Source organism: Penicillium arizonense (genome assembly GCF_001773325.1).
Source record: "Penicillium arizonense strain CBS 141311 chromosome Unknown PENARI_contig001, whole genome shotgun sequence".
Taxonomy (NCBI): Eukaryota; Fungi; Ascomycota; class Eurotiomycetes; order Eurotiales; family Aspergillaceae; genus Penicillium; species Penicillium arizonense.
This window is the reverse complement of record NW_019173278.1, coordinates 469,665-489,230: the sequence shown is the minus strand read 5'-3', so window position 1 is coordinate 489,230 and position 19,566 is coordinate 469,665. Positions and strand designations below refer to the sequence as shown.

Sequence of the window (19,566 nt, the reverse complement as noted above, 5' to 3'; positions counted from 1 at the left end):
TCACGTTTTCTCTTTGTTACTTTTGTAGCATCCCGTCTCTCTTCTTTTTGGTTGTAGTGAGAACATTTTCTATACTTGGACTCGATCTTATCGAACGATAAGCAGATGCTTGGCACCGACTCCGCGTGAAACCCGGCCCCATTGCCTCATCCCCCTCCATTGCCGCCTTTATCCCTTCACATTCGCATTGACCCTAACACACCTGCATTCGACCCTGGAAGAACATGAGCTGGATCTTTCGTTCGATTCCATTTTCAACGTTCTAACTTCATCCGGCTCTCCCTGCCATAACTGCGCACGCGCGCTTACTTCACATGCACCCACCACTCGTGCAGAGTTCCTGAAGTAATGAGACTTCAGCCATACGTACCCTCTAACAATATAACGTATCGAAATACAACGCCCGAATCCTTACCGGTCAAGATGGCACCCCGACTACGACAAAATGGCCGGTCCCCAAGCGCTGCCCCTTCCGAAACCTCTGGATCAACGTCACCAGAGCGTGCCGCCGACGATGACACCGACTTCTTCATGGCCCAAGCCAACGATTCACAATCCTCCATCGGCGTCGCCAATTTCCGTGACAGCCACCCCCAAAATGTCCGCCCCATGCCACTTCCGCCGATCGGCCGCCTCCCGCCAGAGATCCTAATCGCGATATTCTCAAAGCTGAATCTACCTTCGGACATGCTCAACTGCATGCTAGTGTGTCGTGGATGGGCTGTGAACTCCGTTGGGATACTGTGGCACCGGCCCTCTTGCAACAGCTGGTCGAATCTGACGAGCGTGACCGCGTCCGTAGGCAAACAGGACAGCCTCTTCAACTATGCAGACCTTATTAAGAGACTCAACCTCTCTGCTTTGAGTGATGTCAGCGATGGAACGGTTGTTCCCTTTGTTCAGTGCAAGCGCATCGAGCGGCTGACGCTGACGAACTGTTCTCAACTTACGGATACTGGGGTGTCGGACTTGGTGGATGGTAATCGGCATCTGCAGGCGCTGGATGTCTCGGAACTGCGACATCTTACTGATCACACGTTGAATACGGTATCCAGAAACTGCCCCCGTCTACAGGGTCTGAACATTACCGGGTGTTCGAAAATGACCGACGACTCGCTATTCGTCGTGTCACAAAACTGTCGTCAGATCAAAAGAGTATGTATATCGCTTCTCTGGCAAGATTTAGGGTGCTGACTCTTGTAGTTGAAACTGAACGGAGTTTCTAATATCTCAAACCGGTCAATTCAGTCTTTTGCGGAGAACTGCCCATCTATCCTTGAAATCGACCTACACGACTGCAGACTTGTCACTAGCCCTTCAGTGACTGCTTTGATTATAACACTGCGACATCTTCGAGAGCTGCGCCTTGCACACTGCACTGAGATTGATGATTCAGCCTTCTTGAAACTACCCGAATTTGCGACCTATGATAGTCTTCGCATTCTCGATCTCACCGGTTGTGAGAATGTCAAGGATGATGCAGTGGAGCGCATTGTGCATGCAGCTCCTCGTTTACGAAACCTAGTACTAGCAAAGTGCCGGTTTATCACAGATCGATCCGTGATGGCTATTTGCAGGCTAGGAAAGAACCTCCACTATGTTCACTTGGGCCATTGCTCCAATATCACAGACTCGGCTGTCAGCCACTTGGTCAAGTCCTGTAACCGCATTCGGTACATCGACTTGGCCTGCTGCAACCGACTGACAGATCATAGTGTGCAACAACTAGCTACCCTGCCCAAGCTGCGAAGAATCGGGCTAGTTAAATGCCAGGCAATTACTGATCAGAGTATACTGGCCTTGGCACGACCCAAGATGACCCATCCTTCAGTCAGCAGCCTGGAGCGAGTGCATCTTAGCTACTGCGTTCAACTGAACAAAGAGGTAAGCTTCCCACCATGTCAAATCCTGAGTTTCGATCATCCATGCTAATTTTCTATCCAGGGCATTCACGCTTTGCTGAACAACTGTCCTCGTCTGACTCACCTCAGTCTGACTGGCGTTCCACCATTCCTACGGCCAGAACTCACCAAGTTCTGCCGAGAGGCGCCTAAGGAATTCACACAACAGCAACGGGACGTCTTCTGTGTCTTCAGTGGCGACGGTGTCAATCGACTTCGGGACTTCTTGAACCGGTACGAGTCATCACCGCATGAAGAAACCGAAGCCACGATGTACGATGACGATGAAGAACTCGATGAAGACGAGGGCCAAATGACTGGGTTGATGAATGCAACCGTAATCAACGATGGAGACGATGATTACATCGACGTTGGGCCAATGAATACGTGATACGATACCCCCCTTTGCAGTCGAAAATGAGTCTCACATTTTCCTTTTCAATTCGCTGTGTCTTTACCTGCGATTCCTCGGAATCCATCGGGAAGTCATATTTCTACTCATATGAACGAAGATTACCCTGTCTTATTCGGTGTCTGTGTTATTGTGCGAAATGCATCGTGTACTAGCGGTTACGGTCTTGGATTATTCTTGTCATATTGAATTGCATAGCATTTGAGCAATCAATTCTGTTTAGCCCTCACTGTCAACTATGCAATGGTCAATTCCGGTACTTTTACGGAATATGATCTGCGAGGAGGAACCCTTAGATCTCTGTAAGAGCTATCACAAGGCCACAACAATAGTAATGAAAAGCGCAAATTGCGCTTACACTCCACGCTGGTCCCCGAAGTCGAACTTGATAGAGTAACTTACAAACATACCGTAATAACAATACCACCAAGCTCCCCCCGCACCTTTCTCCAACTGTAACCTCTCCCATCCCCTCGAGCAGAACAGGGCCATGGCTTCCTACAAAGCCAACCCGCTGGCGTTCACGCCGTGGCCGGTGACAATACTCACCACTGCCGTATACCTCGCCCTGATCATCCCCCTGCTGGTAATCCATCACAACGTCCCCCCAGCGCCCCAGACCAACCCCAACGGCCTCAATCTCACAGAAGCATGGCAAGACCTCCAAAGCCTGACGAAAGGTTTCCATCCCTACAACTCCCACCAGAACGATGAGGTCCGCTCATGGCTGCTAGAGCGCATCTACGCGATCAAGCAAGCCGCCGCGTCACCCGAGGAATTCAATGACGCGAAGGAGGAGAAGCCTGACGTATTCGTTTTCGACGATCTAGTCTCCAACCTAACCTTCATCGACAACCAAGTCGGCGTTTACTTCGAGGGCACCAATATCCTCGTCTACATCCGCGGCTGGGAAGATAAGAAAGGGAATTGGTGGGAGACGCCCAGTCGAGCGCCCGTCGGCAAAGGTGGCGTGCTCGTCAATGCACACTACGATAGTGTCTCGACGGGTTACGGAGCTACAGATGATGGCGTTGGAGTTGTGACTTGTCTGCAACTGGTGAAATATTTCCTCACGCCGGGCCACGCGCCGCGGCGCGGTTTGGTGGTTCTCTTCAATAATGGCGAGGAGGACTATTTGAATGGGGCGCGCGCTTATAGCCAGCATCCTATGGCGAAGTTTGCGCATACTTTCCTCAATCTGGAGGGTGCCGGTGCTGGTGGTCGCGCTACATTGTTCCGCAGCTCGGATACTGAGGTCACCCAGGCGTATGCGAAATCGGAGCATCCGTTCGGCTCGGTGTTGAGTGCCAATGGGTTTGAGAAGGGGCTTATTAGCAGCCAGACGGATTATGTTGTTCTTGATGGTATCTTGGGCCTGCGTGGACTTGATGTTGCTTTCTTTGAGCCCAGAGCTCGTTATCATACTGATCAGGATGATGCGCGACATACCAGCTTGGATTCCCTTTGGCATATGCTCTCTGCGGCTGCTGCTACTACGGAGGCTCTTGTTTCTGACTCGACTGATCGATTTGATGGACACGTTCACGACGATGGGAATGTGCCGAGTGGTTCGGGTACTCAGGCTGTGTGGTTCGATCTGTTTGGAAGCGCTTTCGCTGTGTTCCGCCTTCACACTCTGTTTGCTCTGTCGGTGACTCTGCTGATTGTGGCGCCTTTGACATTGCTCGTGACCAGTGTGATTCTGTCCAAGGTTGACAAGATGTATTTGTTCCGCTCATCGGTGTACTCTGAGATTGGCGATGAGAACATCTCGCTGCGGGGTCTGCGAGGCTTCTTCCGCTTCCCATTCCTGCTTTTCATTCCTACGGCTGTGGCTGTGGGATTGGCTTACATGATGACAAAGGTCAACCCGTTCATTGCTCACAGCAGCTCGTACGCCGTGTGGAGCATGATGATCTCGGCTTGGTTCTTTTTAGCATGGTTCGTATCTCGCGTTGCGGACTTCGCACGCCCATCGGCTTTCCATCGTGTCTATACTTGGACCTGGATGTTTGTCCTCACATGGTCTATGATGGTTGTCGCCACTGTTTATGAGCATGAGGAGGGTCTCGCTGGAGGCTACTTTATCTTCTTCTATTTCGCGGGCACATTTTTGGCGACTTGGATCTCTTACCTGGAGCTATTCGCTCTGCCACCAAAGTCAGAGTATGTTGGCCAATTCATCCAAGGATCACGGCGGCCCAGTAGCCGTGGAAGTCGTCTTGGTGCCTCAGTCGACGAGAATGAGGACGATGACGCCGAGGAAGAGCCGACTGAGTCAACGTCGCTATTGCATGGTCATCACCGCACTACATTTGCCAACTACGTCCATGTTGCGGGCGATCACACATCCCATGAACTAGATGACGAGGATGAATACAAAGACCCCAACGTGTATGGACATGAACAGTCTTGGAGCGGCAGAATGCCGCGATGGACGTGGCTCTTGCAGCTGCTCTTAACGGTCCCTGTGATCCTGATGCTGATAGTCCCCTTGGCTCTCCTGATCACGGCCGCACTCAACCAGACTGGCCAGGATGGAAGCCCCCAGCTCATCGTCTATATCTTCATCGCCAGTCTTACTTCGCTTCTTTTCGCCCCAACGCTTCCCGTAATCCACCGATACACTTACCACATCCCGATCTTCATGCTGTTTGTCTTCTTCGGCACTCTGATCTACAACCTCGTTGCCTTCCCATTCGCAGACTCGAATCGTCTAAAGCTGTTCTTCCTCCAGGAAGTCGATCTAGATAACGGAATTTCCACTGCCTCCTTGACCGGCATGCCTCCGTATGTCCGGGACGTAACCTACGGTCTCCCAAGCGCAGCAGGTCAAGATGAGACATGTGAATGGATATACAGAGGTAAAAACCACGTTCAGCGCTGCTCTTGGGATGCACCAATACCGCACGTCATCCCCGATGCCAAAGCTGTATCCGTTGATCATATTGAGAATACCGACACTCTCCTGAAAGCCACCGAACTTTCTTCCGACTGGATCTCCTTCAGTATCTCCCAACCTCAACCAAACAGCCCCTCCGCCCGCTTCGAAGTCTCAGGCCAAAACACCCGTGCTTGCCGTATCAACATGGACGGCAACTTCATCAAAAACTTCAGTGTCCACGGCTCTTCCGCTCCAGACCGCCGATTCCTCAACCCATCTCGGGACGGCTTAAACCGTATCCAGCTCTGGAGTCGCACATGGGATAACAAGTGGACGGTTGACATCAACTTTACGGAGCATGACTCAACAGAGACCGATGAAGCGGTTGATGAGACTCCTATCACGGGCCGTATCACCTGTCTATGGAGTGATAATAACCAGATCGGTCTCATTCCCGCTCTAGATGAGGTGCGGCAGTTTAGTCCGGCTTGGGTTGCTGTGACTAAGTTCTCTGATGGATTGATTGAGGGGTCTCGGGCGTTTGAGATTAAGCGTTCCAGTTTGGGGGTTGTTGGATCTTAATGCAGACAGTGGACTCAAATGATTATGTTATGTTAGGTTTATTTGAATGTATACGTTGTGCCATATGGGTTTCAAGCGCTACCGCTTATTAACAGGATGACGACCACGATTACTTGTAGTTTTGAAGAAAAGGATGCACTTCAGAAGACACATCTGGTCTTATTTGTTGAGGGCAATGTTAGAAGGACCCCATCTTGTTGATATTCGGACCCCCTCTCCACCTAAGCCTGATTTGGGAAGGCTTAGTATGTGTATTTCACGGTGCCTTTTTTTAGTACAGTGACATAGCAAATATTTTAACACTATTGAACAGACCGTTTTCTAGACCGTTTTCTAGACCGATTTTTAGACCCCCTATCATAAACCGAAGAGTAAGTCTATATTATCTTACTTTCTAAACGTTTTTGCTTTAGCGAGTGCTTTTTATAGAAGATAAGATTTAACTGTCACGGTGTGGCGTCTAGGATGCGCACGCGTACAATTTTGCGTACTAAGTAGTATATATATCGGTCCTAGGCATATCAGCCGTCAAGCTGACATAGTGGTCTTTTTGGCCTAGTTAGTATACGTGTATTGACCTAGGTGTAAGTCTTCACGCACCCTACGAGGCCTATTGTCTTCCTCTACGCCCTTTTGTTCATTTTTACTAAGGAAATACACTATGAAATACACATACTAAGCCTTCCCTAATTAGGCTTAGACAGGTGGAGAGGGGGTCCTTTTAACATTGCCCTTTGTTTATTATTTGCAATCGAATGTCTTGGGTTTCGCTTTGCGATGTATTCCAATTTGGTATCAACTCCGTATATCTAAGTCAGATTCGAGGTCTTCCTCAAACACATGACCCTATAGCCTACGGGGATTTCTAACATATTCAAGGGATGCTCCTCGTACATCACATTCTGTAAGAACCCGGATTGATCTTAGACATAGATAGGGTAAATGCCTACTTGACTTGTGATTACTCTTCAGGGAACCCAAAATTTAGTCTGCATCGAGACAAGCTTGCTGTCGTCCAGATGCGCAATTTCGGTGTCATTCCAATACTCACTGGGATGCAAAGTTCATAGTAAAAACAGGCCATCCCGTAAAAATACGGGAGTGGGAGAAGGCGGAGGGGGCAGAAACCCTAATTGAAGACGTCACTTTGGCTATTATGCCATACTACCACAGTGAGATATGGGTACAGAGTCTACGGACAGCTATCTTTCTTCTGGCCTAGTCCAGCGGGCACATAGTTGTCATTCTAGACTGGCAATGCATTGCTTCTGTTGACCGACATGTTGCTCCATCCCGCCAGACTGTGATTTTTCTACCCTTTCCTGTCTTTGACTACCCTCCTTGTGATACAGTATCGACATATCCTATGCTGATTTCTCTTCCTTTTAACTAACCTTAAGAAACAAGAGTAATTCCCTTTACTGGGAGAAGCTAATGGAACCTTCTTCGTCATTCAAGCATAACAAATTCAGCCAGTAATATCATTATGGTCATGGTTCTCCGTGTGACAGTCTCTAGGTGAAAGAACTATTTTAGGCAATACAAATTTCTCCGGAACGACACACAAAAGGGAAAGGATGTAAAGATAACGACCAGCGTGAAGAGAGGCAAGACCACATAAGAAGACCTCAGCGATTCACAATCAGATGATTCTTTTGTTCGGGGTTGCTCATAGGTTGCCCCAAAGCAGCCAGCCGGGCCAGGTACCAACAGCATTGGTTTACCGAAACATCGGTGGTCTTGTTATTGTCAATAACGCATGAATATTCCAGTCTCTATGATCCCTAGATCTAGATGTGACGTAAGAAGATTGTCTGGTCATATGTTGAGTGAAACCTAAAAGGAACTTTCAGGTCAATCATGTACTCCACGACTTGGCCAATTATCGCACGCAAATAGTTCAAATCGTGATATTTTTCGCCTAGTTCGCGGGCTTCAATCCAGGGGACTTTCAGTTCGCCCACAGCCTTCAGTGTAACTGGAGTACCGCGGGACACGATCGCCATATCTGGGGTCTTCTCGTATTGACGGCCAGCCGACTTAAAGTCGGCGAAGCGAATGTCCACACCTCGTGCTTCAGACCGCCAGGTGTAGGCCCAGACCGACGCTCACGGTACGACACATTTGAAAAAGACCCTGCCTGGCGAGTACCCGGAGGGACGGGGATATTGTTGGTCCCGGGCTGGGCCTGCTGGACAGGGCCACGAGACTGCGGGTTGGTGCTGTCGGGTTGGGCCTACTGGGAGGCGCCACGACGTTGTCGCGCAGAGTCGCCAAGGAAGTCCTCCTCGTCGGACGAGGCGGAAGGAAGATAAGGCATGTTCTGAATAAGGCAGTTAGCAAATATAAGATTAGAGACGATCTCCCCAAGGAAGGGGATAAATGAGATGCCTTAGACGTCTCAGAACTGAGCATCTCTAGCATCTTAGACGCCTTAGTGAGGAAGCATTAGATGCCTTAGCCGTTGATGCAGTATCTTAGGAAACAGTGAGAAAAGGGACACTTACTATGGTTGTAAGCGTATCGGGTGGGTGAAAGAAGAGGAAGGATTGTGGAGCATGAAAAGGACCCTTTTATAGGCAGCAAGTCTGATAGCAATTGCTATTAACAAACAAAACGTCCTACTTAGCCCTACCGAAATACCCCATAAAAGCTTATCGGAACGACCCTTCTATTACACTAATCACATGCTTCCTAGCCATTACCACTACCACGTGGATATGCCATCTTATACTAGAATAACCTAGTCGACGTTGGATACCTTTTCCTATACAGGGATTTCCCTCCCAAGGACGGAGGTTTTTGCCCTATATGGTTTTAATAGACCAACGCAGTCGATAGGAATGACCCATTCCGCTACAAGACCCCAGGTACGTGGTCTCTAAGGGGGGGATATTGTCAGGACCACTACCTGACCACGGAGGTCTATCGCGCCTAAGGCATGAAAGATGCCTCAGGACGCATAGAGAAAGGATGATCCAGGACCTCACCGCCTAGAATGGGCCAGTTCGTGTATATAAGCATCCCCGCTGGTCCGATTAGACGGACCAGCGTTCAGTCTCTTCATACAATACACCATATTGTACTGCACGCATAACTGGGCCATCTACCTCGCTTACCTACCTAAACCTAGAGACTGCGTGGTCTCACAATTCTGAACGCGATCAGCCCGCATAATATGACCCCTTTTGTGTATTATTGTGCTGTATTAATATCGGTGCTATCTAATAAGAATAAGTAAGAATAGTATACACAAGTCAAAGAACCTCCATGCCTCCCTCCACTGCTGGATCAACTGGCCCCTCACTGCCGATCCCCACTCGTCAACCCCCAGCCCGAGGTCCATCTCCAGCACCATACCACCACCACCACCACACCACCATCACCGCCATCTTGCCCCCTCTCACGCCTCCACCTCCTAAATCTCCTCCTCGCCCGACGCCCAACGTCCCCCAACGAAACCACCCCGACCACGACTCCAAGGACAACGCCGAAGTAATTAAGGGCTTCGGGAACCATCGTTCTGTATAGTGTAAGTCAACAAAAAAGAATGAGGTCCCAGCTTCTAGAATCTCGGAAGCCACTCGGCCATAGACATTGTCCCACGTCAAGCTCAGCATCAACGAGATGCATCTCATGTTGAACCTATTTTGCCTGAGGAAGCGTGGAGAAGATTGTGTCGGTCAATGCAGAATTCATACACCCTCTCGGTTCCTAAACCGTCAACATCATCGGGCTCTTACGCAGCTCGTCATCACAGATCAAGAATGGCAATACATTTACCGATGGTATAATGCTTGCTACACTGATACATCACGTGTCCCATCAACCTTCTATTAGCTTGACAGATTCCTAGGACAGGTAACGGGAAGAAAAGCGGGGGAAGCTTAAGATGTAAATCCTATAATATAGATACTCGTTAGAACGATAGCAAGGCGCTCTCGTGGCTTCTTCGGCAGTTGATATTTAATGGTTATATCCTACGTAAAACACCTTTACTTGTTAGATAAAATAATATTGAGGACATCTAAGCGATCTTACGTTTGCTATATCTTGCTTAACCTACTTCGACAGAGATCGAGAGGTCTTTCGGTTCTATCTTAAAGTAAAGTTAATAAACTTCCAAAACGCAGACTTATATAGGGATAGGGTTTTTCTTATTGCAAAATAGTCATCCGTAAAAGGTTTTATAAGATATAGGATAGAATTAGGTTTATCTTTAAAAAAAGGGAATTCCTATAAGGACCCCATTTCTTGACGAATGGACCCCCCTGCACCTGTCTAACCCTAATTAGCAAGGCGCCGTTATTGTATTTCATGAAGCATTATTCGGTAAAAATGCATGCATTTCTTGGCAATGCTAATGCGCTGAGAATCGGCGGTCATGGATCCGAGGTACTTCTATTTACTATGCAGCCCCCTAGTAAAATTAAGTCACCTTCGTACTCTACCATCGACTATGCCAATTTCAATATGGGCTGATTAGCCATTTCTAAGCGATAAAATAATTAGAGAAATTCGTGGCTGCCATAGTGGTGGTGTTGTGGCCGGATTAAGTGGTAAGATGCATGAAGCCGAAGACTTGACGCCTGGCGATACCCTAATTACTGCATAATCAATGGGTAGCTCTCCTAGTTAGGGCTAGTGCGATGCTGGAAGCATGGTCGGTAGTGCGAGATGTACGAGAAAGCGACTTGTTTTTACTAGGGGTTTATATAGTTAAAGTAGGTACTTAGCGGGTATATTGACACTCATGAGACCTCCGGTCCTCGGTGCATTAGCATGGCCAAGAAATGCATGCATTAAATACAATAACGGCGCCTTGCTAATTAGGGTTAGACAGGTGCAGGGGGGTCCATTCGTCAAGAAATGGGGTCCTTATAGGAATGCCCTAAAAAAATTGGCACCTAGGAATTCTTCACACGTGAGCTAATAAGCAATTGGCTATCCAATGCTGACCTCGCCTTGTATGCTTTACTGTCATGTTGAATGACAAAAGAAAAGCACCAAATACTACTTAAGGAATTTGCGACAGTTGCAATTCCAGCTCTTGCTCGGCCATTCACGCTTACCCAGATTGCGGTTCAAGGTAATTTCCAGTGGTCCTTCGTCATTCACATCCCAACTAAACCATTGACAGGGCTTCCAATCCATTTTGAAGCCGAAAGGATTCCAGGCTTCAAGGAAAAATCGGGTAACCCACTTTCCAGTGTTTTCACGCACACATATATCACGCCGCGTGTTCCAGAAGTTTTCCAGCTGCGAAGGGGTCGACTTTGTGAAATCGAATAGAAAACGGGTACGCACGCGTAAGCTCTGGTCCTGGCAGCCGAATGAGATCGAGACGTTGACGTAAACCTGTGCGATGGGATTTTCATTGAAGGTACACGTGTGTAGTAACATCTCCATGCATTTGCAGCTGCGATTTGTCAGGTGTTGCACACCACATTTAGAATCGCGGGGCAGATCATGGAATAGAGAGATCAGTTGTAGCTTGTGGTGTATGTTGAGTTGGCTACAAGGGCACATATCAAATTCACCAGCGTACGGCAAATAGCACTTCCGACTACCAAGTGTGTGGCAGCCATAGGAGCACACCTTATGGTCCAGTCTCCAGAAAGGTTGGATTTTCCAAACAGAGCGTGGATGAAGCATCCAGCATTGAGCGCAAAATTTCCAACGGGAATTTTGGATTCGACGAAGTAGCAAGACTCTAGCCCAGGGGATGATTTTCACGCCTAAGAACATCGGCTGTGGTGGCACAGGCATCGTCCTTCCCCGTATCCTAAGGAGTTCGATGTAATAGGCAAGCGTGAATTTACAACTCAGCGCAAGGCAAATCACATCCACGATCGACATGATCACAAACAACCTGCCTATGATTTTAGGGGAGATCTTCGGCCATGTGCGTTTCGGGGGAAGGTTGCTTAGGATAAAATAAGGTCGGCTTGGGGAGCGCTGTCGATCCATTCTGAATATCTTCGGAGATGTGAAGAGTGGAAATATTCCCTTAGTCCTAAGTAATGATTTAACTCTCAACCCTGACGTTGATATTTATCATCGACTAGATTTTGGGTTTAGGTAGAGGAACATTCCAAGGTTATATAGCTAGTCCAGTGGGCACATAGTTGTCATTCTAGACTGGCAATGCATTGCTTCTGTTGACCATATAACTTCGAGTGTGCGCTGCCAGTAGCGTGTTATCGATCTTCGGTAAATGACTGCCTTTGGCGCTTGATTTCCACTCTTACTCCCACTAAGCGCGGATCTCACCGCGAATGTACGCGTTCTCCCTCGTCAGGAGCAGACGGAAGGGGTCTTGTCTAGGCGCGCAGCTTCCCGAGCTAATCTGTTTGCCGCGTCGTTCCCTCGGTCATCACAATATCCTGGTATCCATTGGAGACGAAGCGCGATGCTCGTTGCGTGGACTTCTGTGGCCGCTGAGAGGATCGCGTGGACGAACCGCTGTCCTGAGTTATTGCTTGCTTTCTGAATTGACCGCAGGCTGACTTGCTATCACATAGAATCGTCGCCGTCATTGGACCTCTATACGCGTCCCTTTAGCGTTGGTGAGCCAATCTGAACCCATATTGATAGCGTAAAGGATGCCTATGAGCTCTGCTATGTGGACCGACCAGCGGTCCATCTGTCCCAGTTGAATCTGTTCAGACACCATGGCCTCCTGGTTTTCATCGAGTGAGACCACGGCTGCGCCCAGATGATCCTCACGACCCGAAGCATCCGAATACACAATCACATCGGACGTGAACTGTACGGTCTCTGCCCGTTCCTTCGCAATTTCAATCTCTGTATTGGTGATGGGTCTCTGAATCTTTCTTCGAGGACGCAGATATTACTAAAACAAATGAACAGTGATGTTTTTACAGCCCTGTTCAAGGCAGACACCCGTGTGGGGAAGATTGATGTTCCATAGGGCAAAGAAGTGGAGTAGAGCAATGCACAGGGTGGCTTATTATGCAGCTATAACTATAGACAGGATAATGTCTGCCAGGTGGGACTTTTCTGTCTTGGCTGCTGTACCCAAAGGGGGGCTTGTACAGGGCATAAATAATACAAGAAGGCGTTATATTCAATTTAATCCTTTAATGGACCATATGGATACTCTGGAGTTTCAAAACGCGTTACGTATGCCTCTGGCCATCGCCGCTTCAACCTGGCAAATCACCCCAAATCTTCGAGGAAGATACCAATATCCAAGTGTCCCATATCGTAATCGCAATGATGTTTAAGTAGCAGCCATACACTGAAAATATATGAGAGACATAATCATCTTTTCCGACTCCACGCAAAGCCATATCAGGATCACCCCTTCACGAACTGGTGCATCTCATTCATAGCGCGTCACAAACTGGTTTAGGAGCAGGAGGAGCAGGAGGAGCAGGATTGACAGGGTTGGGTTTGACATAGGGCGTCCCACGGTGATTGCACACGTACGCGCTCGAGCACCACTTGCCGTCGTCGAGCTTATACAGCTTATCCCAGTGGTAAGAATAACACTTGAGGGGACGATTCATCTCATACGTGTGCCAGGCGTCTCCAGCAGCAATCGGGTCCTTGATGCTGGGATTGATATGAACCTGGAAAACGTCGCCATTCGGCATCCTCGCGGACACACCACCGGCTTGACCCCAGGGGTATGACCCGCTCCAGGGTACATTGACCATCATTGTGGGCCTGTACGTTTCGAGGCCGTTGCCTGTCCAGATATCGCCTGGATAGTAGATCATTTCACGTGAGGTCGAACCGCCATTGACACCGAGGCCGATACCACAATCGGCTAGGACGAGGTTTTCGGACGGGGTTCTCTGGGAGAGTGAAAATGGCAGTGAGGAGAGGAGAAGCGATATTAAGATCGTTAAAGGGCGTAGTTGTAGTTGATGTATGTGCATGGTGATATTGTGAGAGAGTCGGAGTGGCTTTAACAATCAACGATGGGTATGGTATAGTTATTATGGAAGGGCTGTTTGTGATCGATTTATAAACTTCCCAACACAGGTGGTATACATTAATATTTTCTCGGATATCAGCTGAGGCATTGCCCAGCCTGGGCAATGCTTACATGCATTTGGTCCTTGCATCGACCCGACCCGAGTCCCTATCGGTTATTTCGACCTCCTCCGTTTCGGCAAGCCAAGCTCTTAGCTTGTTTTCCCCGTAAACATCTTAATCTTCAGCTAGCGATTGTCTGGAGTTGATGGTGCCAAGAGTTATACTCTGCTCATCTTATGTATAAGTCTCGACTCCGCCACCGCTGCTCCAGCCGGCTATTTGCTCCAGCCGGCTATTCCGATCTGACCTTCTACATCACCGTCACTGAGGGATATGCGGTCATTGCATGATGAATACGGGATGAAGCAGATCTAGATCCGTCTTCTCTGCTCGTGAGAGCCATCTCAGCCTTCAGCTATACGCGGGGCGCTCTGTGGCTTCGGAACACGTCAGTGTGTTATATGAAAATGCTCAGCTCGCTCGTGTGACCATATTGTTCAAACGAAGAAGGCCATAAACCGAGTCTCCCGCGTCTCAGCAACTATCGCGATAGATACTATATTATTTCCCCCACACGCTGATCTCGTCAACTTCAGACAGACCCCAAAAAAACTGGGATTAGCCATGATGTTCCTCACACTCCCAAGATCGGCCTTACTCGCCTCACTTCTCGGAAACTGCCTGGCGAACCTCCTCACACCATTCGGAACCACTGCCAGTGCGAACGCCATAAAGTTCCAGCCGGCGATTGATTTTGATACAGAAAGTTGCTACAACACAGCCGCTGTCGGCACGGACGGACGAGTGAATGACGGTATCGCGCCATCCGTCGCTCCTCCACCTGTGCCAACCCACTGGCTCTTCACCTCCAATAACACCGAGGAGGAACGCATACTCCCTAACCTGCGCGGCTGCCGTGAAAAGGACCGGCTCGACCATGGCCAAGTCTACGTCCGTGAACGCTGCAACCACGGCTGGTGCGCGTACATGTACGGGTACTATTTCGAAGCTGATCTGGGCTGGCTGGAGGCTCATAAACACGACTGGGAACACATCATCGTCTGGACGCTGAATGATAACATCTTTTTCGTATCGTGGTCCGCGCACGGCAAATACACAACCTACCACCAGTCTGCTGTTCTCTTCGAAGGGACTCATGCGAAGATGGTGTATCACTTGGGCGGGGTGGGAACTCATTCTTTCCGCAAGGCTGAGGCGAAGGATGATCATGTTGAGAACCACACGGGGCAATGGGTCAAATCCCCGCTGGTTTCCCTGGAGAAGCTTGATTGTGATATCGTTAGAAAGCTGCTGAATAACAATTGGGGGAGTGCGGTGCCTGATCTCAAGAAGGACAGGTTTGGGTCGCAGTTGAATGAGTGGATGCCGTTCGATGCGAGGAACAACGAGAAGTATAATCCCTGGGAGCCGGTGGTTCCCTCATGGGCTACGTGAAGTACATAACGATGGCTGGACAGATAACGCATACCATTGGGAATATTGACATTTTCACGGCTCAACTCCTCAGGCTTCATAGGCTATTATAATATCCTCCACCTTTCAAACCTAATGACTGGTTATTACATCGAAGAGGAAAAGGCTTTTGCAGTCTTGTTTGCATTTGTGTACTCACTGGGCTCACTCAGATATATTTAACATCTCCAATACCGCAGATTGAACACCATTTCGTCCCAATTGACTTACTGCTGTAGGCAAAGCAGCTCAAACATCTCTTGTAGTAAATCTCGGAGCTGAGCTCTTGCAAACATATACAGCGAACCCCCGGGGCCCAAACCTAAAGATCCAAATACCATCTGAGCTCAAGTCCTTCGACAACACACCATGAGTGTGACGACACCACAAAGAAATTTGGTTGTATGATGCTTCCAGTTATGGTTACGTGCATATTTCAAGATGCCGAGCGTTTCAGAGGAAAACACTTTGGCTTGGTCACTATCACTCCTCTGATCAACATTGCTGCTCACTTGTGGGTTTGCATACGCCTTTGCAAGGCATATCCCATGTAAACCCAGCGATGCAATTAGAGGAAGCATGCAAATATTCAATGCCAAGGTCGTAAAGACATTACGGCGTAGTAATATCACAGTGTCCTCCATAAGAGCGGTGATGCCATAAGCCCAGGCCAGCCCAAAGCTTGACAAGGGTTGCCAAATCGTGACTATATCCCACAGGAGGACCAGCATTGACTTCAAATATGAATTCAGCCAGCAAACCTGCATAGCCACTTCAAAGAAGTAGGAGACACCGATAGTGAGTGTCATAACGGGACATACTATGTCTTTCAAATTCAGGATCCAATTTTCTGGCTTTGTTATGAACTCGGGAAGAGAAAGATTTGGATAGTAACCTAATTCCATCGACCGGGATACTGGCTTATATACTCGCAACATATGTTGTGTGAAATCTAGAGGTAGGCAAGGTGAATACAGTACCATCATTTATTTGCACTCTGCATATTACCATGGTCACGCAGTTTGACTTAAATTGGTATTTGATTCTATTGCCAATGATGGGTCGTTATTTCCGGGAAAGGGGGGGGAGGGGGAGGGGGTAGATCTGCAAATGAATATACATTTAGGAAGGACAGGCATATAGTTGGTCAAGAGGGATGTAGCGGTGAAGAATAAAAATATTTTAAACAAAAACAGAAGAGGAGATAGTGATGCCGTACTATGAGCGATGATTCCGTCTTGTCAAGACTGTTCTACAAAATTCGTACGACCAGCATAAGAAATGCGCAGGATGGTAATCTTTCCTTCGAGGACCAATTAAAATATTATTGATGTCGAAATCCACCTGACGGAAGGAAGTTAAGTGACAACAGCAGTATGGTGATAGTGTGATGGGAGCCCGGGGGTAGAATATTCGCTGAACTGCGCAGGCACATGATGTCTTGGCTGCTGCTGCTAGGGGGCAAGCAGCTTTTGAGGGTAAGACTGGTATATATTATGATTCGACAACGGAATCTGTCTTTATGAGGGATATTCCGTCGGGGATGTCTGCGGTAACACTGGCAATAGATTCTAGAAAAGCAATCAGCCTGCAGGTCGTCACACGCCGGTTGCCTTATGGGTGGTGAATTTTGGTGTTGTCGGCAGGCAGATTGATGTAGGTATGGGGCTTGCGGCGAATTGATAAATAACTAAAACAATCTTCTTCTGGGAAAAAAAAAAACCTGGAATCCGAGATAATCTATCGACCGTGGAGGGCTTGAACTATGTACTATATAAACCCGTTCATGACGGATGTAGATGAGATCCCGCACAAGGTACGGATCATAGAGCCCATTCTGTCACCATGAACCCCAGAACAAACTGCTCATCACCTGCCGCCACGGTTCGGGCAAACTCAACGAGATCCTGGTCTGGAATATCCAGGTTCCCAGACTCCGTCCCAAAGACTTTGTCCCGCGCCGCCACCAGGCCCTTCATCATAGATTCCCCAGGCGTAACAACGATGAAAGAGTCTTCGACGTCACTCAACATGCAAAGCATGTTTGATGTGGTGGGCGTCAGCCATTCGAAAGGTGTCGAACGATGAATCATGAATCGGAGATCCAGACCCGGGTTCGCCTGGAAGCTGAGAATGTGGGAAGGTTGCTTTGATATCCGAATGGTAGTGAAGTTCTTGGGATTGATGAAGACGTCTCGCGCGGACTCGCACCTCGGTCGACGGGGCAGTTGCAGCTGAGTGAAGAGGAAGTCGGCTTCTCTGACGACGGAAGATTTGTCCTGTGGGTTCTCCACGATCGTGAATGTGGACTCGGTGAGCGTCACCGAAGGGATGCAGGCCCCGTGGTGGGACTTGTCTTCTCGTTGACACGCTGGTGAGCAGAACCGCACCAGGCTGCAGTCTGTAGTCCGTCTCTTTGTCAGCTATATAGGTTCGTGTGTTCTCGCTTCGGAACAAGATGTCGATTGATAGGAAAACGGTGGGAAGGTGACAGCTGTGTGATGTGGACATACCTGAACAAAACCTCAGCGTGGAGTTACTGCAGACCTGTCTCGAGCATTTCTGGGCTGTAGTCAATCCCCATTCCACTTTTTCTTTATCCAGAGCAGCCTGCTTTCGGCTTAATTCCTGCACGGCAGCCTGTGATCCCTCGACCTGGGACCGGGGTAGTAGGGATCGAGCCTGTGGCTGCGAGACAAGCAGACGATATTGCTTCAATGCTTCGCCAGTCTCGCCGAGCCGATCCAATGCGTACGCATATGCGTACAGTGAGCTCCACGTTTCCGGATGGGAGGGTCCCAAGAGAGCCATTCTCTTCCCGTGGAGAGCGCGGTATGTCTCCATGGCTTTTCGGATCAAGCCATTCTTGCCGTAATGATCACCAATGCCCTTGAGGACATTCAGAGACGCCGGCGTGTTCTGCGCCATATATTGCTCAATGACCTGCGTGATGGCGGGAGGAAAGTTGGAGTCCTCATAGTACATGACGAAATTGCACACTGATCCCCAAGTGACGGGATCGTCTAGTCCGAGGACTCGTGTCATAGCAGGGAGGGCTGAACCGAGCAGTGACCGTGCGCGTTCGATAGAGCCTGCTCTGAAATGAAAGGCGGCCAAGTTGTTCAGCGTCAACTGCGTCATCCGATGATCCGGTCCTACTACCTGGGTATACCCAGTATAGGCCTCTTCAATGAATCGCAAGGCGTCCGGATTCTTCCCCATCTTCCAGTACACGGTCGAGAGCTCCTGTATGTTCATGAGGGCATCCTCCTTCTCACCGGCATTGATTCGCCCCCTTAGCGAGCGGCGATATAGCGCTGCCGCATCATCCAGTCGGCCGATATCCTCATAGTAGATGGCTAGGTTCGTCATCATGGTAAAGTTATTCACGCTTTTCAGGCCATACAATCTCTGACTGCACCGAAGGCCCTGCATATACATTCCTGCGGCATTCGACATGTTGCCGTTTTTCTTGTACACGTTACTGGCAAGATGGACGAGCAGTATAAATTGTAGCTGTTCGTCACCGTAAAGTGCCCGCATGGCCCGAAACATCTCTGTATATGCCCGTTCGGCATCCCCTATGCGTCCCCGGGCCAGGGCTGCCTCTCCACGTCTCCCAAGCGCCATTCGGACGACATCGAGTGATCCGCGCGGGGGGCCAATTGCATGACAAGTAATCCTGCTTAAATCCTGCCCGGTTATCAATCTCGGTCGCCCGACATGGTCCCGCGCCAGGATCCGTGAAGGGGATCCATAGCCGAGAACTGGAAGACCAGACAAAGCCTTGATTTCGCTGTTCGTGAATGCAGCCTGTTTTTGCTCATTATTGAACCAGGCGTGAAGCTTCTCGAGGTAAGTCTTACTGGGAACCTCGGCGGCGGTGAATTCACTGATTATGCTCTCCAATCCAGCTATGTTCTCAACAAAGTTGTGTTTTGCATAATCTGCTATCTCGCCCATGAGACTTTCAAAACGAGCTTGGAGCTCTTCTGGGCTCAACCTGTTGGGAGGACTCGATATTCGAGATTGACTATTTCCATGGGTCCGCTGGTCCCCTGCGGCATGCATTTCAACGTGTTGACTTCGATCGTGTGTCAGAACCCAGTCAGAACGGCTATGGAGATAGAAGAGCTGCCATTCCATATGCTCCTGTACATCAATATTACCCAAGCCTCGAACAGAGCTCACATTTGGGCTGTTCCCGAGTGATGTACGTTGTGACTGAGGGGAGGGAGACCGGAAGGTGTCTTCGCTTCGTCCTGCCAAATGTCAGCATTAATACACAAATGATTTTTGGGTGG

General features: G+C 49.0%; 6 protein-coding genes across 6 annotated transcripts in view; 3 read left to right on the top strand and 3 right to left on the bottom strand.

Annotated features, from left to right (window-relative positions):
• Nucleotides 1-423: 423 nt before the first annotated feature.
• On the top strand, nt 424-2,292 carry PENARI_c001G00646 (putative ubiquitin ligase complex F-box protein GRR1; the record flags this gene model as incomplete). The annotated part of the gene is made up of 3 exons (XM_022626168.1): nt 424-1,155; nt 1,204-1,884; nt 1,945-2,292. The coding sequence occupies 3 exons, from the start codon at nt 424-426 to the stop codon at nt 2,290-2,292; spliced, it is 1,761 nt and encodes a 586-aa protein (XP_022493589.1).
• A 511-nt stretch (nt 2,293-2,803) lies between these two features.
• PENARI_c001G07838 (M28 family metallopeptidase) lies at nt 2,804-5,779 on the top strand (the record flags this gene model as incomplete). The annotated part of the gene is made up of 1 exon (XM_022626752.1): nt 2,804-5,779. One exon carries the CDS (start codon nt 2,804-2,806, stop codon nt 5,777-5,779), a length of 2,976 nt encoding a protein of 991 aa, XP_022493031.1.
• A 1,790-nt stretch (nt 5,780-7,569) lies between these two features.
• Nucleotides 7,570-8,099, bottom strand: PENARI_c001G01745 (uncharacterized protein; the record flags this gene model as incomplete). Its single annotated transcript, XM_022626252.1, is given in 3 exon segments — nt 7,570-7,818; nt 7,848-8,001; nt 8,020-8,099. The coding sequence occupies 3 exon segments, from the start codon at nt 8,097-8,099 to the stop codon at nt 7,570-7,572; spliced, it is 483 nt and encodes a 160-aa protein (XP_022493503.1).
• A 5,032-nt stretch (nt 8,100-13,131) lies between these two features.
• On the bottom strand, nt 13,132-13,689 carry PENARI_c001G10910 (uncharacterized protein; the record flags this gene model as incomplete). Its single annotated transcript, XM_022626986.1, has 1 exon — nt 13,132-13,689. The coding sequence occupies one exon, from the start codon at nt 13,687-13,689 to the stop codon at nt 13,132-13,134; it is 558 nt and encodes a 185-aa protein (XP_022493191.1).
• A 727-nt stretch (nt 13,690-14,416) lies between these two features.
• Nucleotides 14,417-15,244, top strand: PENARI_c001G04816 (NPP1 family protein; the record flags this gene model as incomplete). Its single annotated transcript, XM_022626490.1, has 1 exon — nt 14,417-15,244. The coding sequence occupies one exon, from the start codon at nt 14,417-14,419 to the stop codon at nt 15,242-15,244; it is 828 nt and encodes a 275-aa protein (XP_022493473.1).
• A 1,841-nt stretch (nt 15,245-17,085) lies between these two features.
• Nucleotides 17,086-19,566, bottom strand: part of PENARI_c001G00107 (tetratricopeptide repeat protein) — a gene marked incomplete at both ends in the record, with an annotated part of 4,142 nt that continues 1,661 nt past the window's right edge. The window contains 2 exons of the mRNA XM_022626121.1: nt 17,086-17,663; nt 17,776-19,524. Of these exons, the coding sequence (XP_022493748.1) occupies nt 17,086-17,663; nt 17,776-19,524 (2,327 nt within the window). The remainder of the gene's footprint in view (nt 17,664-17,775; nt 19,525-19,566) is intronic.